General features: G+C 39.2%; 1 protein-coding gene across 3 annotated transcripts in view; it reads left to right on the top strand.

Annotated features, from left to right (window-relative positions):
* Positions 1–27,075, top strand: part of TBC1D4 (TBC1 domain family member 4) — a 184,605-nt gene that overhangs the window by 111,438 nt on the left and 46,092 nt on the right. For all 3 annotated transcript variants that reach the window (XM_042978304.1, XM_042978296.1, XM_042978318.1), the window contains exons 2-7: positions 6,594–7,172; positions 8,575–8,664; positions 12,555–12,659; positions 18,426–18,558; positions 24,044–24,135; positions 24,422–24,532. In XM_042978304.1, the coding sequence (XP_042834238.1) occupies positions 6,594–7,172; positions 8,575–8,664; positions 12,555–12,659; positions 18,426–18,558; positions 24,044–24,135; positions 24,422–24,532 (1,110 nt within the window). The remainder of the gene's footprint in view (positions 1–6,593; positions 7,173–8,574; positions 8,665–12,554; positions 12,660–18,425; positions 18,559–24,043; positions 24,136–24,421; positions 24,533–27,075) is intronic.

The following is a 27,075-nucleotide window of genomic DNA, read 5'->3' as shown; positions in this document are numbered from 1 at the left end:
ATTTTGAATCTAGACCTAGTGATAGTGAGACCTCTTTTTATCATGCAAAATTTACCTTAAATAATAATATGTATTTTTAATGTTTTTATTTATTTCTGAGAGAGCACGAGCTGGGGAGGAGCAGAAAGAGAGGGAGACATAGAATCCAAAGCAGGCTCCAGGCTCTGAGCTGTCAGCGCAGAGTCTGAAGTGGGGCTGGAATTTGTGAACCACGAGATCATGACCTGAGCCGAAGTCAGATGCTCAACCGACTGAGCCATCCAGGTGCCCCTATAATTTATGTTTTTAACCAAATACAAAGAATTGCTTAAGTACTTTCAGGTAAAAGTTAAGATGGTTTAAAAAAATCAATTTTATTTCCTGTTGAGATTGTCAGACAGCCTCACCTTAAAAATGACAACACAGACTATGCTTCCAAAGTCACTGGGGCTGGAAAAACTTCTGCACTTTCAGGTAATGGGTAGTGTTTCCTTAGCATAGGTGAACTATTTCATGGCACATATATGCTGGCTTATCACTTTCCATTGGTTGAAGATAAGCTTTTGAAAGCCAAACAGAAATTATAACATCAAGTGATCAAATCAGTCTTTTCTCAAAATGCTAAACTGATCTTTTTTTTTTTTAATTTTTATTTATTTAAGTAATCTCTATACCCATTGTGGGGCTCGAACTCATGACCCTGAGATCAAGAGCTGCAGGTTCTTCTGACTGAGCCAGCCAGGTGCCACTTAAAAGCTTGAGTAAAACATACTTAGGAGGGAAATCTGCCCTCTCCCTAAAGGCATGTATTACTTCCAAAGCAAATATATTTCTTTTCCATACTGTCTCTCTTTGAGACTAGTTTAAATTTTCAGTTCTTATCATTAGGCAGCTTTATCAGTTTACTTGAAATGTTTCCTAGTGTATTTCCTCAACTTTTAAGAATCCTTTCCCCCATCTTTTTTGTACTTATCTAAATTTTTCTGTGCCTACTATAAGTATTATAAAATGATTAATAATGAGTCAAGCGGTTAAGCTCATATTGATTGTAAAAGAATTTGCCTAGTTATTTTTTGCCCTAACTATGGTTTAAGTTTATTCTCATACTCATATTTATATCCATTTTAAGTGCTTACTGAGGTTCATCTGTTCACCATTTTTTTTGTGTAAAAAAGACATTGTACTATAATCTTCTCTTGTCTTCATAATTAATAAGCCTTAGACACTTATGATTATTTAAGCAGCTTAAGAAAGACAATAGTTGTCAAATTTAAAATGTTTCTTTTTAAAGAAAGCTAAAGCTTCTGCTCTTTAGTCCTGAACAATCAGTGTGTTTCCTGATTGCAGAGTCAGGAAATACTTTACTTTTGAAGCAATCACAGTTATTCCTGGGGACTTTTATAATTGGCTGCATAGTGATAACGTGGACTTTAACAAATATAACGGAATTACCACCGGCTTATTTAAAAAGAGAGAGAACTTTTGAAGTGTGACAAAAGGCTAATTCTGAGGACTACATCACTTTGGCATATCTAGAGCTCTTGGAGAATGACTTTCAACTGGCTTCGTGACCAAAGGTACCTTTCCCTAGTGCTTTTTACTATCCAGTTTTTTCTCCAGTGTTTGCTTAGGCCTTTAAATATCAGTTATGGTTCTTGTAAAATTTGTTTTCTTTTGAAGTCAGGTGGAGTATAATTTTTATAATACCCCTGGATTTCTTGGAGTGTGATAACTAATCATGATAATGAGAAACCACAGCATGGCATCTAGGGATCTAGTGACATTTTTTTGTTTTTCTCTCTAGAGTGAGGAATTGCTATTAGTCTGCCTTTTAATACTTGAATCTAAATTCTTTTAGTGAGATCACTGAAGGTGTAACAACAACATACTGGCTAAAGGTGGCACTGTGCTTTTTCTTGATATTATGAGGCATTTGAAAAAAAGCCCTGCTCATTTATTGTTTGCTGAATCGACTCTTGTGTGTTAATGAAAACGAATCATTTCAATGACTTATACTATTTCTGGTTTAATAGTAGAGTTGATTTTCCATCTCCTTGTTCCTGTATTGACATTGGTGCAAAAATAAACTCACAGAAATTTGGGTCTGGATGAGGTCTTATTGACCATCTATCTCGCCCCCCCCCCCCCCACCCCCTTACACTGGTAGGGAAACTCTCGGATACAGAATATCACAAATTCCTGGCAGAGCTGGGGGTAGACTACAAATCTCTCGATTCCTAGTTTGGCTAGTCTTTTTCATTATCATTGTTTTGTGTTAAAGATTATGTGCTGCTACAGGATAAAACCTTTGCCTTTAGTTGGCATGAAATCCTCATCAGGCTCCATATGACATGGTCAGGTTCTGCACATTGGCATGATTCACAGCTAGGGTATGAATAACTAGATTTTGCACCTAGACTGTGTAGTTTGAGGTGCTCTATGGCATCTGGAGACATTCCTGACCCGTATATTCACTTCCTAGTTGGGTGAGCACTGAGCAGAGTGAAAAGCTATGGCTTTCCTCTTTTGGGGTACCAGATTTCAAGTTAGCAACAGGAATTTACTAAGCCGGTATCAGTCCTAGAGAACTTTTATCAGGATTCTAGGTAGTTGTTTGCTACTATTTATTACCTCTGTTTGCTGACAATAGTCACTCAGTTTCTTCTGAGCACAGAATACTTTCCCAGTGGTCACATGGAAGAATTCTAGTAAGAACAAAATCACCACCACTCAGTCCTCCACTTAGGAGTTTACAGTATAATAATAGTGGGGGGGGGGGGCGGGAAATGAGGTTGAAACATTCAGTACCTACAAAGAGCCAAATTCATTAAAAATGTAGAAATGTACATAAAAAATATCAACACTGTCCTAGAGGAGAATGCCGTTTTCCCAAAATATCATGGTACTAGACTGCGTTTTCTTTCTTTTGTGCTGCTTCTGATTGACCTCTCCAATTAAATGTCTCATAGGTTTTCATGTTTCTCTAATAACTCATTTCCTCACTATTGATATTTTACTGACCTTGCTTTATCAGGGTCTCCCTCCCCGTGTGGGCTCTGAGCGTGTTGGCAGGGGCTGTATAATGTTTTATGTGTGTTTTCCATGTAACAATAAGCAAAAACAGAGTCGGGTGTTGCTAGGTCAGTTCACCAGGTCATGGAAAGCTGTTGATAGTCATGACCTGAGAGAGAATATTAAAGGTAACTAGAATCTGTATTTCATGGTGCAGTTAACAAGTCAGATTATTTCTTCTGCACTCTACAGAGACACTTTGGAAACTTAGGAACACTTGGGTTGCAAAATTAGATGAAAAGTATTTCATGAAATATGGTTAGTGAGGAAGAAGGCATCCATCTGTCTCAGGGTTTGGCCTAATAGCCGCTAGAAACATTTTGCATTTCGTAGGGTTGAATGTCTAGCTCACTCTCCTTAGCTTTGGCCCTTGTCAGATACTAAGGCAAAAAGAAAAGGACAGGGGCCTAAGGTTGCTGGTCATGTGTTAGTACAAAACACCTGACTTCTTTCCCAAGATACGTCAAGTGTTCAGGGTAATCACTGAAACTATAGCATTTGGACTTTATTCTTTCAAAGGAAGTACTTGACCAGCAAGCTGAAATTCTTATGATTTAAAAAAAAATTTTTTTTTACATTTATTTATTTTTGAGAGACAGAGAGAGACAGAGCACAAGTAGGGGAGGGGCAGAGAGAGTATGAGACACAGAATCTGAAGCAGGCTCCAGGCTCTGAGCTGTCAGCACAGAGCCCAACGTGGGGCTCGAACTCACAAACCACGAGATCATGACCTGAGCCAAAGTCGGTTGCCTGACTGAGCCACCCAGGAGCCCCAAAATTCTTATGATTTTAACCTGTGAGTGTTCCGGCAGTATATCCCAAATAATTATGTGAAGTTCCGGTTTTAGAATTGGTGCTAGAAGATTTGAAGATCTATCACGTATGTCTAAATGTGAAGCAGCCCTGAATATAAAATTATCTTCTTTCCCAAAGGTAAAAATTATCCAGAAAGTTCTTGTTTTTTTTTTTTTTTTTTTTTTTTTTCCGTTGGCCAACATAAGTATGTACTTTGTACCAGGAATCATTCTAGGTTCTGGGATACAAGGAAAACATGAAAGAAAAAAAACACACACAAAGGACAGAAATCACTGCCCTCGTAGGGCCTACATTTCTGGCAGATAAATTATACAGAATGTTAAAAGAGATAAGTGCTATATAGAGAGAGTAATGAAGTGGGGAAAAATCCAGGGAATGCTGGCTATGTCAGTATGCGTGCAAGTGCGTGCGTGTGCATGTGCGTGTGTTTTGGTGTGGGGGTGGGTGCTGCCTCACAAGGTGGTATTAGCATGGATTTAATGAGGTGAGAGAGTGAGCCATGCAGTTAACTAGGGGAGGAGCATGGAGCTCAGAGCCCTTGAGGGAGGAATGTGGCGGGCATGTCCCAGGAATGGCTCTGAGGAGGCCAGTATGGCTGCTGCAGAGTGCGATGGAGTTTAGGAGTAAGGTCCTAGGAAATGGGGTTAGGATGACAAGATGAAAATCTAGGTTGACTAAAGGTCATATGGAGGACATGTGGCCACAGGGCATATTTAATCTATACATTTATCACATGCAAATGGCGAGGGGGCCTTAGGGCACTGTTAGGATCTTGTCTTTTAACGAAATGGGCAGCTTGGAGGATTTGCAGGTGAGTAATGTGAAGTAAGTTTAAAAAGGATTCTACTTCAGTTTAAAAAGGATCTTTTGGCTTTTGAGAGTAGGTTGAAGGGGGCAAGGGACACCAGTTAAAAGATGTGTGCAGTAAACCAAGTGAGAGATGAAGATTTGTATTCTGTTGTATGAATGTACCACATTTTAGCTGCTTGCTTTTTTTTTCTTCAGTTTTATTGAGACATAATTGACATACAAGGTTGTATTAGCTCAAGGTGTATAAGGATTTGATACATGTATATATTGGAAAATGATTGCCAAAATCATTTTAACATCATTCACCACATAGTTACAGGTTTTTTCTTGTGATGAGAGCTTTTAAGATCTACTTCTGCAGCGACTTTCAAATATATAATGTAGTATTATTAACTATGGTCACTATGTTATATATGACATCCCAGAACTTATTTATAACTATAAGTTTGTACCTTTTAACCACCTTCACCCATTCCTAGCAAACCTCCACCCCTTACCTCCTTTGCCTCTGACAGCCACCAATCTGTTTTCTTTGTGAGTTCAGTTTTTAAAAATTCCACATATAATTAAGATCATGTAGTATTTGTCTTTCTCTCTCTGACTTATTTCAATAAGCATTATGCTCTTGAGGTCCATTCGTGTTGCTACAAATGGCAGATTTCCTTTTTTATGGCTTGATAATATTCCGCCATGCATTTATATTTATATCTGTATTTTTTTTAAATCTATTAATTATGGACAGACACTGAGGTTGTTTCCATGTCTTGGCTATTGTTAATAATGGGGGTGCAGGTATCTTTTTTGATATAGTGATTTTTGTTTCCTTTAGATATATACCCAGAAGTGAAATTGGTAGATCATATAAAAGTTCCATGGTTAGTACCTTGAGGAAACTCCATACTGTTTTCCATACTACCTGCACCAGTTTACGTTCCCACTGACACAACATGGGGATTCCCTTTTCTCCAGATTCTTGCCGGTACTTCTCTCTTGTGTTTTTCAATGATAACCATTTGGTGAGATGATATATCTCATTGTGGTTTTGATTTGCATTTCCCTGATGCTTAGTGAGTGTTCACTTGTTGATGAACATTTGGGTTGGTTATTTTGGGTATTGTGAGTAAGGCTTCTATGAGTATTTGTGGACTAGCTTTTGTTGTGGACATACGTTTTCAGGACTCTTAGCTCAGTTTCTAGGAGTGGAATTACTGGGTCATGAGATAGATCTACACTTAACTCCGGAGAAACTCCCCAAAGATTTTCTAATGTGGTTTTGCCATTTTACATTTCTGCATACAATGTATGAGAGCTCCACACCCCAGCGGGTCCTTCATCTTTTTGTTGTTAGCCATTCTAATGGGTATGTAATGGTATCTTACTATGCTTTTAATATGCAGATGAGAAGTGTCTGGATCTTAACGTCCTTATCCAGAAAGTTTATTTTATCCTCATTGTTGAAGCATTGGTTCCTTTTAGCTGAGACTTATAATAACTTTTATTTATTTATTTATTTAATTTATTTTTTCAGTCCTGGTTGATATCTGTTAGTGTATACTTTTGTTTAAATCTTAATTTTTTAAAACTGACCCATCATTGTAACTTTTCAGACTACTCAAAGGATGTATTATGATTTATTAAAGGCTGGCGGTGGCCTATTTAATCTGTTTTGTTTTTGGGAAACAAATGCATTTAAAATGGGAAAGTATAATACTGATATTAAATTTCTATCCTACTTTTAAGTCATTTATGTCTGACAGTGTAATTTAAGTTTTACCTTGTGTGGGGTCTGACTTCCTTTCTATATGTTATCATTTAGAATGGGAATGCATTCTGTGTGAAAAGAACAAGTCTGGGTAAATGCAAATGGTCTCTAAATAAATATTCAACTGAGATGTGGATTTTAAATTCTTTTCCAGGTTCCTGACGTTATAAGCAGCATAAGGCAGTTATCGAAAGCTGCCATGAAAGAGGATGCCAAAGCCAGCAAAGACAACGAGGATGCCTTTTACAACTCTCAGAAGTTCGAGGTCTTGTACTGCGGAAAGGTGACCGTGACCCACAAGAAGGCCCCGTCGAGCCTCATCGACGACTGCATCGAGAAGTTCAGCCTGCACGAGCAGCAGCGCCTGAAGAGCCAGGGCGAGCAGCGTGGCGGCGCGGAGGCGGGCGATGACCCGGTGGTCTTCGAGGCCGCAGCCTCAGAAGTCCTGGCGGAGGAAGGGGATGGCCTCCCCAGCATCCAGCCTGCCTTCGCAGCCGCGGCCGGCCAGCCTGGGCTGCCCAGCTCTCGAGTTGGCTTCCCGGAGCGGATTTTGGAAGATTGTGGCTTTGACGAACAGCAGGAGTTCCGGTCTCGGTGCAGCAGTGTCACTGGCGTCTTACAAAGGAAGGTTCAGGAGAACAGCCAAAAACCACAGCCGCGGAGGAGACACGCCAGCGCGCCGAGTCACGTACAGCCCTCGGATTCGGAGAAGAATAGGACGATGCTGTTCCAGGTGCCGCCCCGGCGGGGTTGGGGGGAGGGGAGGATGCGGGCGGGGCTCCCTCGCGCAGCGCTGACCGGGCCGACCCCGCCCTGTTCCGCGCTCTGCGCTCGCTCCGCTCTTCCCTGCCTGAAGACTAGGCTGGTGGAGAAAAGAGCAAAGGCGAGCAGAACAGGGCTGCGAGGAAGACCTGGAATGCGGATTTTAAGCAATGAGGGAACAGGACACAGAGAGACGGAGAAAAAAAAGCAATGAAGTAGATTCTCCTTCGTGCCCCCAGCGTTTGCCTTAGATTGATCTTACATGGAAGTTGTTGGCTGTCTCTTACACAGCTGCAGAAAGCCAGTCTTACAGCGGATTTAAAGATGTGAATCTAGGAAAGTGAGATAGGCATGGGGTTAGAGAAAGTTTTCTTTAGAGAAGGAAAAGTCTAGAGACTCACAGGTGTATTTTCAGATGAGAACACACCAATTCCTTCTGTTATACCCAAGAAGAAGGTTAAAGAAACATCATGGGCCTGACTACTTACTGGATCCGTTACTAAACTAATGTGGTACAGACTGTATTATAGATGTAAAAGATACATCTTCATTCTAAAAAGTAGTTTTCAAATTTGTACAGGAGATAGAAAATGCCAAGTTGCACCTAAAAGAAATTCAGTGAAAACAAAGCCCTGGAAAGGTTCTTTAGTCCTCAGCTTGTAAGATCTGACTTTTCCTGAAAAAAAAAAAAAAAAAAAAAAAAAAAAATGAGTGACTGTCCTAGGCAAGGAAATTCCACAGTGTGCCTTGGTAAACAATCCCTGTGTGTAATCCTGACCTATCAGAGGTTCATGGGTTCTTTTGTTTTGCCCTCTTTTGTTTTTGATAACTCTAGGCATGTAATGAAAAGTGTCCATGGTCTTTTCTTGGGTGATAACTCTCACTGAGCTTACTCTCTTTTGGGGCTGTCGGATTTATTCGTTTTTTTAACTAGCAACAGGAATTGACGTTAATTTCTCTGGTTGTTGGTTTTCAAAAATTTTAACTAATTTGTCCAATTGCAAATACTATCTTTTGACCATTTGGGAGGAAGTATGATTATCAATTATAATATAATAATTGGTGCTTTAGAAATCGTGAAGTGAGGAAAGGTTGCATGTTTTTAAAAAGACAATCACTTTTAATATGAAAAAAAGAAAGGTTTCTTGTATCTCGTAACTTAAGACCTGTTTAATTTTCATGATCTTTGGACAAAAGGAGGAAATGTGGTGAGGCAGCCGATATTTGGAGTTGAAATACTGGTTGGATTGGGTGTTGAAGCACATGTGAATATGTGAGCAATTGAATCTGTATTACTATTTGGATATTTAATTGTAAAGTAAGATGTTGGGTCCTTGCAAGTTGAAATTAACTGGAATGTTTTTATTTTTAAGGTTGGGCGGTTTGAGATTAACCTTATCAGTCCAGACACTAAATCAGTTGTGCTTGAAAAGAATTTTAAAGATATCTCTTCTTGTTCTCAGGTATGTATTAAGGTACATCTTATGTTTGATGAAGCCAACTTAATCTTGTTTTTATTAAAAAAAAAAATTTTTTTTTAATGTTTATTTTTTGAGAGAGAGAGATAGAGCACAAGCAGGGGAGGGGCAGAGAGAGAGGGAGACACAGAATCTGAAGCAGGCTCCAGGCTCTGAGCTGTCAGCACAGAGCCTGACGTGGGGCTTGAACCCACAAACCGTGAGATCATGACCTGAGCCGAAGTCTGGCACTTAACCAACTGAGCCACCCAGTTGCCCCACTTAATCTTGTTTTTAAATTAACCATCCAATAACTAGATTTAGACTCCTTCAAATTTTACTATTTTTTTGGAATTTTAATTTTTTAAGTGGATTTGTCTTAAATAAGAGCTCTTGTATTTGTGTCTCTGCTGATAACAAAATCCTGTCCAGGTCCCTCAGTATATTAATAGTTGGCCCTCGTTTTTGTCACCACTTTCTCCTTGTAATGTCACTTCATCAGATACCTTCCTCTGGTGGAATTTTTGTGGTGGAGAGTTCTTTTGGACATACCTTCACAGTTAGTGTTCCTCAGAGTCTTGGGCAGTGGGACTTGTGGGTATCACTGAGTCATGTTTGCTCTTTATATCCTAGTAGGTAGTAAAAGGAGAACTAGTACTTTCAACTTCTTTTAATGTAAATGCTAAAGTTGGAAAAACAACGTTTTGGTATATTTTTGTTCTTTGTTTATTTTTAGGTCACAAACTGTGTATTTGAATGTTTTGAAATTATTGACACAGCTAAATGTGTGCAAAGTCATAGTAGGCCTACACCAGTGTCCACAGTAATAATTTACAATGTCTGTCTGAAAGTTAGAGCTTCCTAAATATATTGTAAACACAGAAAGAGTTTTTGAAGATGTTGGAGTGGAGAGAGTATCTAAACCTAAATATGGGAAGGTTAAGAATGCAAGCATGCCTCAGTGGAGGTCTCTGGAATAGAAAAGGATTAACTTCTCTCCTAGTGGGGTGACTTAGGTGCACCTTTAGGGACCTAGATCTTGCCAAGGTCCTTTTCTGTATTTTAATGTTGAAAAATCAAGACTACCAAAAAAACAAAACAAAACAAAACAAAAAAAAAACCCAAACACACAAGACTACCCATTTATTTTTATTTTATTTTATTTTATTTTATTTTATTTTATTTTATTTTATTTTATTTTAATTTAATTTTTATTTTAGAGAGTGTGTGAGCAGGGGCGGGGGGCAGAGGAAGAGAGACTCTCTGAGACACTCAGTGAAGAGCCCTATGTGGGGCTCCATCCCATAACCCAACCCTAGGACCGTGATCTGAGCTGAAATCAAGAGTCAGACACTCAAACCGACTGAGCTAGGAAGGCACCCTGGGACTTCCTATTTATTTTTAAATTTCAGAGTTAGCATTGCCATAGGTATGATAGTTAGACATTCTTCCTTTCAAAAATGACAAGCTTTTGTGCATCTTGTTAATTATTCACCTTGGCCTCAGCTAATGCAGTTTTGCTTCTAATATTCTAATATTTGTTATATTACATGGTGACATAAAATAATGTCATGAAGGTAAAAACTTTCTACTTTAATAACAGAGAGAGAGAGAGGCAGCATCTTTATAGGAATGATAAATGGTAATTTTCTAAATTCTACTTAAAGGACCAAAAATGTGGTAGAAAGATTATATTCACTTTAACTGAAAAAAACAAAAAAAAGTTTATTTATTTATTTAGAGCAAGAGCATGAGCAGGGGAGGGGCAGAAAGAGAGGTAGAGAGAGAATCCCACGTGGGCTCTGCACCGTCAGCACAGGGCCTGATCCAGGGCTTGAACCCATGATCCGCAAGATCACGACCTGGGCCAGAATCAGAGGTCAGATGCTCAACTGGCAGAGCCACCCAGGCACCCCTGAAAAAAATCGTTATTAAGTCTTGTAATTACCTGCCTACTGGAGAGTCCCTGCAAGATCATAAACTTTGTGAGGGCAGGTGTCTTATTTTGTGGTGTCTCATTCTGTAAGGCATCAGAATAAAATGTTAAGATATAGCTTAATAGTTAAGTGTTCAATAAACGTTGAATGAGCATTTCTACATGTGGGACCTTGTGGCGAGTATAGAGGAAGAAGTGATGTACAAACCAGTGTAGTTTCTGCCCCCCAGAACACCAACAGTCATTCTAAAAAGCTATGCCTCTCACCTGTCCAGTCCTCAGACCTCCCAGTAAGAAAATTAGCAATGATCATTGAACATCCAAAGGCGGGGGGGGGGGAAGAGGTGTAAAAAAAAAAAGGAAAAAACCCCAACCAAACCAAATATATAAAACTAGCAGTCCAAACATGATTTTTGCTTTTCCCCCTCTTTTTCTAAAGCAAGCTTTGTTTTCTAACCTTCGGGTGCAGAAAAAGAATTAAACATTTGTGGAAAGGCCTTTGATGAGAATAATTGTCAAGTTAACCTCTGCTCCTTAATGAGTGCCCTGCTCTTATTACTTCTCTCTACAGAACTGAACTGATACAATGTGGCCACATTCAACAACAGACCTGCTTTTTAACACATGCACACCTACAAACAGTTTCTTTGTGCAAAATCTATAGGACTGTGTCCCTGGCAAGCATAGGAAAGAAGGGAGTGGCTTTTCTTTTCTGGAGACATTGCCACTGCTTGAAGTCTCCCTAAGTTAATGAGGTGCTATGAATTTTTCCCATTTAGTACTAAGCTAGTAAAAGATATTTTTTAATCACTAAAGAGTTGTGCCAGATGGAGCTTACTTTTACCTCATAAATTGTAACCTCATTCCTCCTTATTGACTTTTTTCTTTGGTCAGAATTGATTTCCCTTATTCATATCCATTGGATAGACTGAGCATATTACAAGATATGTAATAGAGGTTACCATTTATCAAAGTTATGTGCTGGTGACTATTATAGATAATTCTTAGTTGTAAATTTTGAAAATTGCTGGCATAGGTACCATTACTACTACTATTTTATAATGAGAAACGGAGCCTTAGAGATCATTATTAGAAACCCAGCACAATGTCTCATATCTTGTAGATGGGTTGAACTAAGAATGAAGCACAAATCTGTCTGACTCCAAAGCCTATTTTCTTTTCACTGGGATTTAGGTGATTTCACGACAACTTTAAATTTTTTGTCTACCTGGCTTTTTAGAGTACTGTGCTTGCTATTAAAATAACAAGGTGCTGTCTCCTAATTGGTTATGTATGGATTCAGCCTGGCTGAAATTGACAGATGATTCACAATTTTTTTTTATTAAGCATAACTGAGGTTATTTAGCCTGCATTCAGAAAGTACAGTGACTTTTAATTTGGATAATTGATACCTGCAGTAATTTCATTAATATATTATTTTTCTAACCATTGTGGCTCCTTGAATATCTATGCATATAGACAGGTATTCTAGTATTTTCAGTGCACACTTTGGGGAATTGCATGCCATTTAATTAGGGCATTGTTAGCTGTAGTGTTTCTGATTCTTAGCTTCATATAGACGAGAACAGGGCTTCTGATAAACTATCAGACTGTTCGTTCCAAGAAGACCCATAAATTGAAAACTCCATTACTTGCAAACACCGAGTAGCAGTTTTATTACAAGAGACAATGAATCACGCCATCATAGTTTTCTTCCTATGGTCAGAGTCACAGCGTGCAGGAGTGTTTGTCTGAAACAAAGCAATCTGAATTGGTCTCTCCCTTTATTTTATGTGTCAAAAGACCACCACACAAATTTGCTATGTCATTATGTCCCCTATCCCAGGGTTGAGAAGGAGTAATTCATGGAAGCGTGAAAGCATAGAACTGATGCTAATTTCCATAGTGTTGATTAAATGGACATATTCCAATGAACGCTGTACTTTTTCCCCAACTGTAGGGTATAAAGCATGTTGATCACTTTGGCTTTATCTGTCGGGAGTCGCCGGAGCCTGGGCTGAGCCAGTATATCTGTTATGTGTTCCAGTGTGCCAGTGAATCCTTGGTAAGTGGTTGATCGTTGTCCGCTAGCTCCTGCCCACTCCGGCTACCAGGGTGCACCCAAGCCTCACGCAGCTGCCACCAGTGGAAAAGAAGAGGGCATCTAGAGACAGGTCTCTGCTGTTTGAAGCAGCACAATAGTAGAAAGACAAAAACATACTGTCACGGTAATTTTTAAGCCTAGATGCCTTCTGGAGTTGAACAAATCCAGTCATGTGACCAGGCGTATTTGTACAAGGTAGGAAAACACTAATAACAGGAAAAGAGCTGTTCTTTTTCCCATTGCTCAGATAAGACGAAAAGGAAGACCACGGATCTCTTATTCTCTGAATTATTATAACATCTCAGAGGAGGTAATGCTTACATCAGCAGAGAAGGATTTGGCTTTCTTTCTTAATTAGCGACTGTTCTCATTTTTTAAAAACTTTATTTCTTATGGTCTTATTTTAGCCTTTATTTTCTTTCTTTGGAATTTAAAAGTTGATTCTTCTTTCCAACACCCTCCCCTCACTCCCTCTACCTACCCCTTCATGGGGGCAGCTGGAGCTGAAGAAATATTTAAGGCAAACTTAGAAATGCACGTGAGCAACTAAAAATATTTTGATATTTTTCCCCTAACATTTTTTACTTTTTCTTCCACTTTTATGATCTCTCCTAACCATTTTAACACAAACCATTAGCTCTGTCACCATACTTTGAAGAAAAATATGTCTTTAGGTATATAGTCTGCCTGCAAGCATTTCTCCTGGGGAAACACACACCTCTTAGATGTACACAACAAGCCAGACAGCATTCTCCTCATTTCTTTGGTGCACATTGCCAGCATTTCTGCTCAACTCTGGCCTCCCATACTTCCCATATAGACACTGAGAGTAGGAAAAATGAAGAAATGGGAGTGAATTGGTACAAAGGCACTTTCTTTCTTTTTTCTTTTTTTTTTTTTTAGTTTTGTTTATTTATTTTGAGAGAGAGAGAGCGCGAGCAGAAGAGGAGCAGAGAGAGAGGGAGAGAGAATTCCGAGCAGGCTCTGCTCAGTGCTGGCTGCACGTGGGGCTCGATCCCACGACCCTGAGATCACAACCCCGAGATCACGACCTGAGTCCATATGGTATCAAGAATCTGGCGATCAACTGCGTCAGCCACCCGGGTGCTCCAACAAAGGCACTTTCTGCCTGGGGCCCTCTGGGATCTCAACCTGTTTCTCTGGGGAATAGAGTACTCCCATCACTAACAATTCCTCAAGAGAGTTCCATTTACATTTTGTTCTCATGCTAGATAATTAACCATGCCCAGAAAAACTCCCCATGTTGAGATCCAGGTGACCACTGTGTAATGGGTCCAGTTCAGGATTGGAGATAGAAATTTGAGAGTTGCCATCATATACATGATAGTTGAAGGCATGGGAGCAGATGAGGACAGGAAAGGAGAAAGAGAAAGCCAAAGAGAACAGTGACACAGAACTGGAAAGTGCCAGCCAGGTAAGCATTAGGTAGAAAATAAGGCCAGGAGAATATGCCATCCTGCTCCCTGCTCACCCCTCCCTCCCTCCTTCCATGGTTCCTCTTCCTTGCTGAGGCTGAGTCTTCCACCATGTCGGGGATCCCTTACTCTTCTGCCTTTCCAAAACCTGTCCTGTGTTCCGTGTTTTATTTTAGCAGCTCCATTTACCCAGCTTCTGAATTTAGAAATCATAAGGCATTCTCCTTCACCTTCTGTATCCCCTTGTTCACCAAATCCTGTTCAGGTAAAGGTAGAAAAGTCCCTTATCCATTTCTCCTCCTTTCCCTCTCTGCCTACTACCTGAGTCTGGGCATTCCTCTTCCTTGCTTAGGCCATCATCACTCTAGGGTCCTAACTAGTCTCCCTGCCGCTCACTGGCTTAATATGTCATCTGTCCACTTTGTGCATCATGCTCTAGGTTTTTTTTTCTCACAAAACTTCCAGGAACCAGATTATGCCTCCATGTTAAAAGACAAGCTCTAGATTGTCTGGCATGGCAAAAGGGCCTTCCTCCTTCTCTGGTCCCCACTGGGTTGCCTCTCCCTTTCGTGACCGTATTCTCACATGGCCTGAGCTGGTCTCTGGGCCAGACAGCAGAGGCTGGTGTGATGATTGGTGTGAGGTTGCTTTCATGTGGTTTGGGACACATGGGATCAAGATGTTCAGTGAGTGGCTGGGGCCCACACAAGTACAGCTGACGTTCTGAGGTCACTGTTAGCTGCGCAGAGTGAGGAGTCTGCTGTGTGAGAAGAAGCCACAGCCAGGGCTCACACTTTTATATTGTCAGGAGGGAGGGTGACCTGGTGGGTCTCCAGGGTCTGTGCTGCTTCTGAACAGGGAGACTGTGCCATTCTTTCATTACCTGTTTTCACATTCTCTTTACTTCTTCATTGGATGTGACCCCAGCCTGGCCTTGCTTTACTGTCACTTAAATCCCCTTCTTCTTTTCAGCTTTGTATTTGTGTACATCCTAGTGAAGCTTTTTCGGATGCCTTTTTTTTTTTTTTTTTTAAGGAATTGACTTCTTTTAGTTGCTTTATTGCCAGTGCTCTTGCGACACATTGTTTATAGGTCCCTAACAGTTCCTATAAATGCCCTCTTACTTGTTCACATAACTTTCTAGTCCACTAGATGGTGACTCATACAAGGCCACGACCACCCTCATTCTTGTTGTATCCCCCCACGTTTCTAGACTAGAGTATCAGGTGGTCTTTCAGTGTATTCTGAGTGAGTGTGTGACTCTTATTTCAGACATTTTCTAGGTGCCAGTTAATCTGATTACTAGTAACCTGCACTGAAAGAAAAACTACATGAAACCTTATTCTCAATCTCTTGTACAGGTTTGGTTTTGTTTATAGATTTTAGTATTTTTGTTTTGTCCTCATACATGTGTTTGAAACAGGGAGTTAAGAGTAGAAAGTCTGAGAATGTGCTGAATTTGCCACCTGAGGAAGCTCTGTGACTAAGGCCACAGCCCAGACTGGCTGAGAATGTCTTCCTCTTACACTGAAGCTGTGTCCAAATCTCCATTTGGGCATTGCTATTCCTTAGAACAGGGCTTTGCCGGAATCTTTTAAAACTTGTTGATTCTAATTTTATCAGTGGCATCTTAACTGAAATGTGGGGCATCAGAACTCCAAGCTAGAAGAAAAACTAAATGAGATTTCCTGTATTAAATGAGGATAGTTCAAGCAGCTGGTATATAGAACAAAACAGTTAATTAAATATTATAGTCTAAGCAGTGCTACGATTGATGTGGCTTGGCAGTTGTGTAAGACAAAGTATTGCAAAACCACACATACTGAGTTATCTTCTCTGAGTACAAAGAATACACAGCTCACATTTTCTTTTCTTTTTTTGTAGCAGTTGCTGTGAATTGACAAACAGTGTAGTGGTTCTCATGACTCCTGGGGTTTTTCACCCCGAGTTTAGATGCTCAGTATGCCTTTCGTCCCTTGTAAATTAGCGGTAGGCAGGTGGCTTCATCTTGTTTGACGAAAACCATGAGATTGATGGAAAACACCACTTTTGCAGTCTCCAAAATTAGTCTAATAGGCCTGGAAAAAAATGGAAGTTGCTACCTATAGACCAAGGAAAAGTAAAACCCCACAGATGCAGACAACAGTATCCAGGAAAAGTATGGGGGAAAAAAAAGGCTCATGCTCCCAAGACCCAGAATTTGTATGGAGTTTAATAGTTTACATTTTCCAGAGAATTGAACTAGGTAATCCTGTGAAGTCCTTACACATTCTGTGATTCTTACATTTACATTCTTAAATGCTATGAAATACCTAAGTTTGGTGCATAAATGTTTATGGGCATTATGGATTTATCCTTGTTAAGTCCTTTACTTTTAACCTCTTAACATGACCTATGATATTTTTGTTGTTATATCTAGACTGAAACAAGTTATTCATACTGCACTTGTTTGAACTTTTAGATGCTCTGATCCCATGATAGAATTTATAGGCCATCTAAAAAAATGATGGATCTAAAAAAGCAAAACATTTAAAATTTTAGAAGTCCGATAAAGTTTTTAGTAATATTTGTGGCTGGAAGAAATTGGTAGCCACATATTAGATACTATTGAAATGGGCTTTTGTTTCATCTAGAAATAAAGAAGAAAACGTGAAAGTTCAGTATTTCCATTGGAGGCCCTTTACAAAGCAGTATTAATAATTACACACAATAATTCCACATGAAAGCTAAGCAGAGGATTCATCCTTTTGGTGCCTTTAATAAATGAGAAACAAGAAAATAAAAACAAACATGTTCTCAAGTCATTGAAATTGCTTTTGAATACACAACAAGGCAAATGAAATAAAACTGCAAAGGCATTAAACATGTGGTGCTTTTGTTTTCAAGAGTGAGAAATTTTTATTTTTTAGTTATGGTGTAAGAGAGCAGACGTTATGAATAATTCATTATTTATGGAACAATGTGAAATTATTCACAAGCCTTTAAAAAATTGGTAACATAGTCAACTTAATAACGACTGGTTGCTCAGTGTTTGGATCTCTCCTTTTAGTAATATTAGAGGAATAAAGTTATTTCATTGCAGGTTCTTCATACACTCAAATGCAGAAGTAGATTAAATCCTTTTTTTTTTTTTTTTTAACGTTTATTTATTTTTGAGACAGGGAGAGACAGAGCATGAACAGGGGAGGGTCAGAGAGAGGGAGACACAGAATATGAAGCAGGCTCCAGGCTCTGAGCTGTCAGCACAGAGCCTGACGCGGGGCTAGAACTCACGGACTGCAAGATCATGACCTGAGCTGAAGTCGGCCACCTAACCGACTGAACCACCCAGGCGCCCCAATTAAATCCTTTCTATAATAGCTTCTTCTTAAGCCAGGCTGAAGGGGGAGGGGAAAAAGAGACTTGGGTTTTTAATAGCCAAGCTGCCTCTGCTGAGGACCTTGGTACCTCGCAGCTTCATATGGAGGTTTTAGACTTTGATCAGTGTACAGTATATGGGGAAACCACAACTCACATTGATGATTACATCAGCAGGGGAGACGGAGCCTGAGGTCAGTGTAGCAGTGGTTGAGGATGACCCCAAAGAAGCAACCACTAGGCTAGAATGCTAGACTTACACTTCTTGACTGAGTCATTGGAAAGGCTGGGGGGAAACTGGCTCGAGGTTTTCAAACTGCTGACCTGGTGGTGAGACCCAGCTGTTCGCTAACATGATGTCAGAACTTCTTAGTGTCGTAAATCAGAAGTGAAATGATAATAAATTAGCAGACACAGAGCAAGCTTCACAGACTTCCCTTGACCTGATTTAAATGGAACTTGTTTTCCCCCAGAACTTGGCTTAAACCCATGTTTTATTTGTTTTGACACTAAAAATGATCCAGAAGGATGAAGTAAATAGGATACCTATTACCAGAAGTGAACATTTAACCTCTTTTGTTGCTCCCTATGGATTTCAGACAAAACTTCCCAAGGAGTCTGTTATACTACTTAATTAAAGAAAGATCTGATTGACTGTCAGTGACGGTGGAGCCCTCAGTGGAATTCAAAAATAGCATTCAAGTCATTAGTGTGCTAGACCTTCACATGGCCTCACTTTATCCAGCTTCAATGATAGGATAATTGAAGGTCTAAGGTTACACTTGATATTTTCTCTCTACTAGCTCTGTAGTCATCAAATTCCCTCATTTATTATTTACTCAACCATCCACAACGTCTCACATTGCCGTTGGACTTTCAATGTGTGACCGTGAAAGCAAACTTTTAGAGACCTGAGTTCTGTTTCTTCCTGTAGGTGGATGAGGTAATGCTGACTCTGAAGCAGGCTTTCAGCACAGCAGCTGCCCTGCAGAGTGCCAAGACCCAGATCAAGCTGTGCGAGGCCTGCCCCATGCACTCTCTGCATAAGCTCTGTGAGAGGGTTGAAGGTACAGTATAACTTGGCCCCGGGGCAAAAGCAGATTTGCTCTGGCATTTGGGAAAGTGAGAAAGTCACTCCTGTCATTGAATCGTTCTTTGTTTCCAAGTGAAATCGGGGCCCAAAGAGTCCTTTCTCATGTCCAGTCAGATTTGTGTGAGCAGTCTCTCTCCTAGGCGCCTGGCATTTCCCCCCACCCCTTCTTTCGTTCTCTTTTTAATTTTTTATTTTTTTTCTGAAGGCAGACTCGAGGAAGGGAGTTGGATTTCTCACAATTCTTAAGACTGCTGTGGACTTAGTGGGAACTGCCCAAATATTTGTCGAATGAGGGAAGAGAGGCAAAGGCATCCCAGAATGTCGACTGTTTATAGAAGTCTCTTTTTATTCCCCTCTCACTTGATATGTTCTTTTCCGTAAAAGTATAGAACTGGAATGAACCTTGCATGGTTTTTGAGGGACATTTGAAGATGACATGGATAATGTGATATCATAAAGCAGGTTTTTAAAAAAAAGTGTACTCAGGAAGGAGGAGGGGAAATGAGGGAGAGGTGACTCTGTGACTCACATCCCCTTTCTCCTCAGTATCTCTTACTAACAAAAAAAAAAAAACGGTTGAAAACAACTTCACAAGAGAAGAAATGCAAGTCAGGAAACCCTTGTTAAGCATCTGCTATGTGCCAGGCAATGTGCTAGGCACCGGGGATACAGAAATGACTGAGATGCGGCCTGCGCCTTCAGGAGCTTACAATCTAGAGTGGAAGACAGGCATGTGAGTCAGTGAATGCAGTTTGGCATGAGAGGTATTATGATAGATGGGGAGAACGCAAGCTCCAGAGCCCGGCAGAGAATGGTCTAGTCATTGTAAATGCAAATTGTGATTTCTGCTCAGTAGACAGCAAGATTATAGGCACATGGCAAAATTGATGATGAACATCAGTGTTGATTGACTATCCATTCAGCTGTGTGATCAAGGACTATTTAAATGTAATATTCAGATTTTAAAATGTATAGTATACCAAATGCACATTATTTTCACATTTGTACCGTTACAAAAATGGAGTATTCTTTGGTGTATAGTAAAGAGAACATTATAAATTTCTGGAGGAAAGGCTGAATTGCTCAGGAAGAAGTGTTGGATCATTTTGCTATCCAAAGAGAGAAATATTCCTTCCACTTATCCTACTCAAAATACATTCTAGATGGATCAAACTCCTCAATGTAAACAAAATATTAAAATCATTAAAATAAAATAAGAATATTCTTGTGTCCTTAAACAAGAAAGCCTGTATTAAGATACAAAAATGCAGTAACTGTTAAAAGAAAACATTGATAGATTTGACCTCATAAGGATTTACATTTTTACATATCAACTACTTATTTGAAAGCTAAATAATAAATAAGAGGGGGCTCCTGGATGGCTCAGTCTGTTGAAAGTCTGACTTCGGCTCAGGTCATGATCTCACAGCTTGTGAGTTCAAGCCCCGTGTCGGGCTGTATGCTGACAGCTCGGAGCCTGGAGCCTGCTTTGGTTTTTGTGTCTCCCTCTCTCTCTGCCCCTAATCCACTCGCATTCTGTCTCTGTCTCTCCCAAAAATAAATAAACATTAAAAAAAAAAGAATAATAAACAAGAGGTAAGGAGATAGCAGATTGGTAATCAGAATTTATAAGAACACTTACTGTGTGAAAGAGAAAGATAAAACCACCAGTAGGCAATGACACAATTCATATTAAAAAACACTTGTATAAAAAGGAAATTAAAAGGTCCAATAATAAAAATGAGAAGATTCTCAGCCTTATTAGATGTCAGACACATGAAAATGGAAAAAACAGTAAGATACTCATCAGATTAACTGTTGGTGAAATTGTGGGGATATTGATACGTTTATGTGATGCTGAATGTCGTGCAAATTGGTGTAGCCATTTTGGGGGACAGTTGATAGAAATGTATTAACCTAAAATTGCCCACCAGTTCCTTGTCTTGATAAGAGAAACTCTTACATGAGTTCAGAAGGTGACATTTTCAAGGTTGTATTGTTTTTAAATAAGGGGAAATTGTAAACAACCCAAATGTGTATCAATAGCATAACTGAAATATGTTCATACAATGAATTAATAGGAATGAATTTCAACTGTATATCAACTTGGATACATTTTATTTTATTTTATTTTATTTTATTTTATTTTATTTATTTATTTTGAATTCAATACTTACCTGCATTATGCAGGTGTGTGCTTTATTTATTTATTTATTTTTAATATATGAAATTTATTGTCAAATTGGTTTCCATACAACACCCAGTGCTCATCCCAAAAGGTGCCCTCCTCAATACCCATCACCCACCCTCCCCTCCCTCCCACCCCCCATCAACCCTCAGTTTGTTCTCAGTTTTTAACAGTCTCTTATGCTTTGGCTCTCTCCCACTCTAACCTTTCTTTTTTTTTTTTTTTTTAATTTTTGGATACATTTTAAAATTATATAATTGAGTGAAAATATAATTTGCTGAATAACACATACACTTTGCTTTATCTGGAAAAATACATAATATCCTATATTTCTTTTTTTTAATTTATTTTTTAAATTTATATCCAAGTTAGTTAGCATATAGTGCAACAATGATTTCAGGACTAGATTCCTTGGTGCCCCTTACCCATTTAGCCCATCCCTCCTCCCACAACCCCTCCAGTAACCCTGTGTTTGTTCTCCATGTTTAAGAGTCTCTTATATTTTGTCTCCCTCCCTGTTTTTATGTTATTTTTGCTTCTCTTCCCTTATGTTCATCTGTTTTGTCTCTTAAAGTCCTCATGAGTGAAGTCATATGACATTTGTCTTTCTCTGACTAATTTCGCTTAGCATAATACCCTCTAGTTCCATCCACATAGTTGCAAATGGCAAGATTTCATTCTTTTTGATTGTCAAATAATACTCCATTGTGTTTGTGCATATATATATATATATATATATATATATATATATATGTATGTATACAGACCACATCTTCTTTATCCATTCATCCATTCATCCATTGATGAACATTTGAGCTCTTGCCATACATTGGCTATTGTTGACAGTGCTGCTAAAACATTGGGATGCATGTGCCCCTTCGAAACAGCATACCTGTATCCCTTGGATAAATACCTAGTAATGCAATTGCTGGATCGTAGGGTAGTTCTATTTTTAATTTTTTGAGGAACGTCCATACTGTTTTCCAGAATGGCTACACCAGTTTGCATTCCCACCAGCAGTGCAAAAGAGATCCTCTTTGCATCCTCGCCAACATCTGTTGTTGCCTGAGTTGTTAATGTTAGCCATTCTGACAGGCGTAAGGTGGTATCTCATTGTGGTTTTGATTTGTATTTCCTTGATGAGTGATGCTGAGCATTTTTTCATGTGTTGGTTGGCCATCTGGATGTCTTCTTTGAGGAAGTGCCTATTCATGTCTTTTGCCCATTTCTTCACTGGATTATTTGTTTTTTTGGGTTTTGAGTTTGATAAGTTCTCTATAGATTTTGGATATTAGCTCTTTATCTGGTATGTCATTTGCAAATATCTTTCTCCCATTCCATCGGTTGGTTGCCTTTTAGTTTTGCTGATTGTTTCCTTTGGTGTGCAGAAGCTTTTTATTTTGATGAGGTTTCAATAGTTCATTTTTCCTATATTTCTTTTTTAAAGAACTTTTAATTTGGTGTACTTTTAGATTAATAGGACAGTTGCAGAGAGTTTCCAAATGTTCATCCCTATCCTTTCCAATTGTTAACATCTTCTATAGCCCAGTGCAATGTTTAGCATAGGAAATTAACATTGGTACAATATTATTATCCAAACTAAACATTTCATTTGATCCTTCACCAGTGTTTTCATTCATGTCCTTTTCATTCCAGGATCCCAGTCAGGATTCTACCTTATATGTAGTGGTGACTTCACCCTCCTCCTCAGTCTCCTTGTCTTCTGTGACCTTGACATTCCCAAAAAGCATCACTCCATTACTTTGCTGGTTGTCCCTTGGTTCAGCCTGTTTGATGTCTTCTCAATTTTGTAACGAGGGCACTCCTCCCTAGCAAGAGCACTGTAGAAATGGTACAGCCTCCTTCTCAGTGCATCCTGTCATGAGACTCATGATGTTGAGGAGTTTATTACTGGTCATGCTGGCCTTATCACCTGCTCAAGGTGCTCTCAGCAATTTTCCACCATAAAAGTACTATTCTTCACCCTGGAGCCAACAAATATTTTAGGGAAGATACTTTGAATCTGTACAAATCTCTTATGCCTTTGCTCACTGATTCTAGTATCTATCAAAGGCAAATTTATCACTATCTATAATGTTCTAGTATTTTAAAAATGTGGAATTTATACTACTTGGGTAATAAAATATAAAGCAAATACAAACAGTGTTATCTTACTCAGAGGAAAATAACTCTTTTCTCTTTAAAAAAATTTTATAAAACCAAAAATGTTTTCATGGAAAAATGTTTTGTCTAAGGACTTGATATAAATTATGTGTAAGAGTATGGTAGATATAAAAATAACATGATATACAGAGGTAAACAATTTCTTGGTAAAATAATAACACTAAAAATGTCACTAAATACTATTGTTATTCTTGAAATTTTGTTCTGTGAAACAAGACCTGCATGATGAGGAGAGATTCTGTTTGTGCTGGAGCTCTGCCTTTTAATATTATTAATATTAAATTAATATTATGTTACGTTGGGTTACTTGGGTGGCTCAGTGGGTTAAGCGTCCTGCTCTTGATTTCGGCTCGGGTCGTGATTTCACCTCCATGAGATCTAGCCCTGTGCCAGGCTCTGCTCTGGGCATGGAGCCTTCTTAAGATTCTCTCTCTCCCCATCCTTCTGACCCTCTGCTCTCTCTCTCTCTCTCAAAAACAATTTTTTTTTTTGGTCATGTTTAAGCTTAGAGATTTTGGCCAAGGCTAGTGTTCACCCACGAGTTTCTGTGGTGTCAAAGTTTGTTAGTATACTAAACGGTACCTGGTTATGCTGTTGATTTGGTATCATTTAGAAACTTCTTGTTAATAATTCTGACTCCAGAGGGTGCCTGGGTGGCTCAGCTGGTTAAACGTCTGACTTTGGCTCAGGTCATGATCTCATGATTTGTCCGCTCGAGCCCCGCATCAGGCTCTGTGCTGGCAGCTGGAAGCTTCAGATTCTGTGTCTCCCTCTCTCTCTGCCCCTCCCTCACTTGTGTTCTGTCTGTCTCTCTCAAAAATAATAAATAAACATTAAAAAAGTTAAAAAAAATAATTCTGACTTCAGGATACCGACAGGGGTCTGTTGATTTAGGTAAGGTTTCCATCTAGTTTTAATCATTTCATGGTAGGTTTCCAAGGTTTATTATGGGTGGGAACACATCTCCTTGAGAACATTTAGCTTCAGAGCCTGCTAAAGGGAAAGTCTGTAATGCATTATATATACATTTTGATGTATATATACATCAGCTACTGTGTTTAATACTTATCTCCATCATTTTCCATAGGTCTCTACCCTCCACGAGCCAAGCTGGTAATACAGAGGCATCTCTCTTCACTGACAGATAATGAGCAAGCAGACATCTTTGAGCGCGTCCAGGTAACATAATTTATAGTTCTCACAAATAAGATTTAAGAAATGAGAATTGGATCCTGTTTTTATAAGTGTTTTTTTTTTCACTTCTCTCTCTGAAGTTAAAGATATATATTCTCTTGAACTGTGTATGATAGTAATGAGAATGCCCCTGTTACTTTTGCTTCTAAGGGCAGTGAAACACTTAGCGTTATTTATGTCTGTCTGCCAGACACATAAAACCAAGAGGGAATACAATAAGATGAGAGAAGCTGTGTTGCCATCATGTGCTCTTGGTTTGTCTGTTGGACAGAAAATGAAGCCAGTCAGCGACCAGGAAGAGAATGAACTTGTGATTTTACATTTGAGGCAGCTGTGTGAGGCCAAGCAGAGGACACACATTCACATTGGAGAAGGCCCATCGGTGAGATGTTTTCTTTTCCTGGACCTACCTTTGTTTTGTTTATGTATTTACTCAAAATATCACAGAAGACGTGAAAGGAGTTTCTTTTCTTTGTGTTCTCATCGTTAGGGCTAAAGTCCTATCAGATTCATTTTTCAGCTATTTATGGGAGGTTTTAACATTGAGATAAAATAACGATGAGTTTTAAAATGTGAAAAAAAGGATTATTGTTATAAAAACAGTAATAGTAAGTGTTCATGATTTAGAATGAACATGCAGTTTTAGTTATATTAACCCATTTTATTTCAAATTCATATGAACATTTTATTTTGTTAAAAGTTTACACAGGCTTGAAGGGTAAATAGCAAACACCCAAAGAAGCAGTAGTATTTTGGAAACATCCCTTTTAGCTGCAAAGGAAGATATGGTATTTTTGTGCATGTGGTGGAGAATGTGTTTCCAGCTGCATGTAAATAAAGCAAGACACCAACAACAGCATGTAGGGAGACGATGACATATTTACTTAGTAACACTAATTCAGATTAGTCTGTATTTCACTCTATTCAGAACAAATCACATATCACTTTATTAGTGATTCCTGAATTGTATGCATTGAATAGTCTCTTCGAGAGAACCTTCTATGAGCTAAGCTGTGTGATAATGGTGAACAAAAAAGAGATGAATGAATCTTCCAGGAAAGAGCTCAAATATTGGAAAGGGGAATGCAGACAGATAAATGGACACATAGAATAGAGGTAACAAAGTGGCTTTTTAAAAGAAGTGCAGCGAGCTCAAAAATAGCTATGTTTTTGCTTTAGAGCCAGAATGGAGAGTAAGGAAAGAGGGAAGAATTAAATAATTCAAGAAGAAGAAATTTGGGGGAGGCTGAAGTTTTAGGGGAGATGGTTTGTTCATTGAAAAATTCGAGGGAGTGTTTTTAAAGGAAGGGACATTGAGCACAAAGTTTTGCAGTAGCTGTGAGCACGACATACTTCATGCAGGCCTTCAACATACTTAATGGATTTTTAGGATGTACCTGGGGATTGATGGGGAAATAATGGCTAGAAGGATAGGCAGCAGTGAGATGATGAAGAGCCTTAAGTGCTCAGTCTGACTTTGTCATTGAAAGGTTTCAAGTAAGAGTGTGAGATCAGGTTTGTAATTTAAAGAGATAATTCTGCTGTTATAGTGATGGTTGATTTGTGGGACAGGTTGATGGGTGAGGAGGTTGACAGTGTTAGGACTGAAGTCACATTCTCAAATCCGGAGAATTTGATAATAGAATATGCGAGAAGTAACTCATTTAGTTATTGCACAAACTGTTATCAAGTTGCGTACTAGGTACTAGGCAATGGGGTTGAATAATGACAGCTCTTTTCTGTCATCTAACTGTTGAGGAGGAGAAACTGACATGTAATCAAATAAAGTAAAATATGGAGATATACGGCAGGATTGGGACAATGATATAAGTATGTACCAGAGAGGGATAACACGTATACAAAAATAGATTGAGTGATTCTGTCTTTAAGAATTTATTTTGGGGGTGCCTGCGTGGCACAGTCGATTAAGTGTCCAACTCTTGATCTCAGCTTGGGTCATGAGCTCGTAGTTTGTGAGTTCGAGCCCTGCATCAGGCTCTTCGTGGATGATGCGGAGCCTGCTTGGGAGTCTGTCTCTCCTTCTCTCTGCCCCTCTCCCACTTTTGCACATGGTCTCTATCTCTCTCTCTCTCTTTCTCAAAATAAATAAGTGAACTTAAAAAAAAGAATTTATTTTGTCTTGGAGAGAAGCTGAGCTAGAGCACTACTGGAGATATGGGAAAGGGAATGAGGCAAGAACCATTTAGGAGGCGTGATCATTAGGACTTGGTGACTGGGAACATGTGTCAAGGAAGGGAAAGGGGATTGCTAGTAGAGGCCACACAGTTGCAGATTTTGGGGAACTGTATGAAACTAGTCTAGGACATGTAGAAAGAAAACAAGAGTGGGGAAAGGGATGGAAATAAGAAATAAGAGTTCAATTTTAGAAATGTGTTTGAGATTTAATTAGAAAAATCGATTTGGTGCCCACAGAGGAATTTGAGTTCATGGTGTAAATATGGAAGACATTGGGCTCTGGCATAGACTTGAAATCGAAGGGGGAGGTACTGAGGGACACCTGCATGTCAGGCAATGAGGGAATTAAAATGGTGCCAGTGAAAAAGACAGAAAGAGAATGAATGAAATTTGCCATGGTGGGTGACCAAGGTAGGAGAAAATTTCAAGTTAGAAGATCAGCCATGCCCAGTGATATAGGAAGGTCAAGAAACATAAAGTCTTGGGATTTTAGTAAGTTCTCCCTCACTTTCTCTCTTCCCCCCCACCCTTCCTTTCTTCTTTCCATTTATTTACCTGGTATTTACTGAGCATCTACGGTGTCAAGCATCGTGCTAAGCACCATTACAATTTCTCTATTTTAGTCATGTTCTTTGCCTGAAAGCCTGACAAGAATGCCTTCCTAATCATTTATATACACCCCAGCCCAGTCCAGCTCACATCCATATCCATGGCTTTCCTTCCTTTCTT

The sequence above is a fragment of the Panthera tigris genome, chromosome A1, assembly GCF_018350195.1.
Source record: "Panthera tigris isolate Pti1 chromosome A1, P.tigris_Pti1_mat1.1, whole genome shotgun sequence".
In the NCBI taxonomy this organism is placed as follows: domain Eukaryota; kingdom Metazoa; phylum Chordata; class Mammalia; order Carnivora; family Felidae; genus Panthera; species Panthera tigris.
Note: the sequence above shows the minus strand (reverse complement) of the source record. Positions and strands in the feature narration are given on the sequence as shown.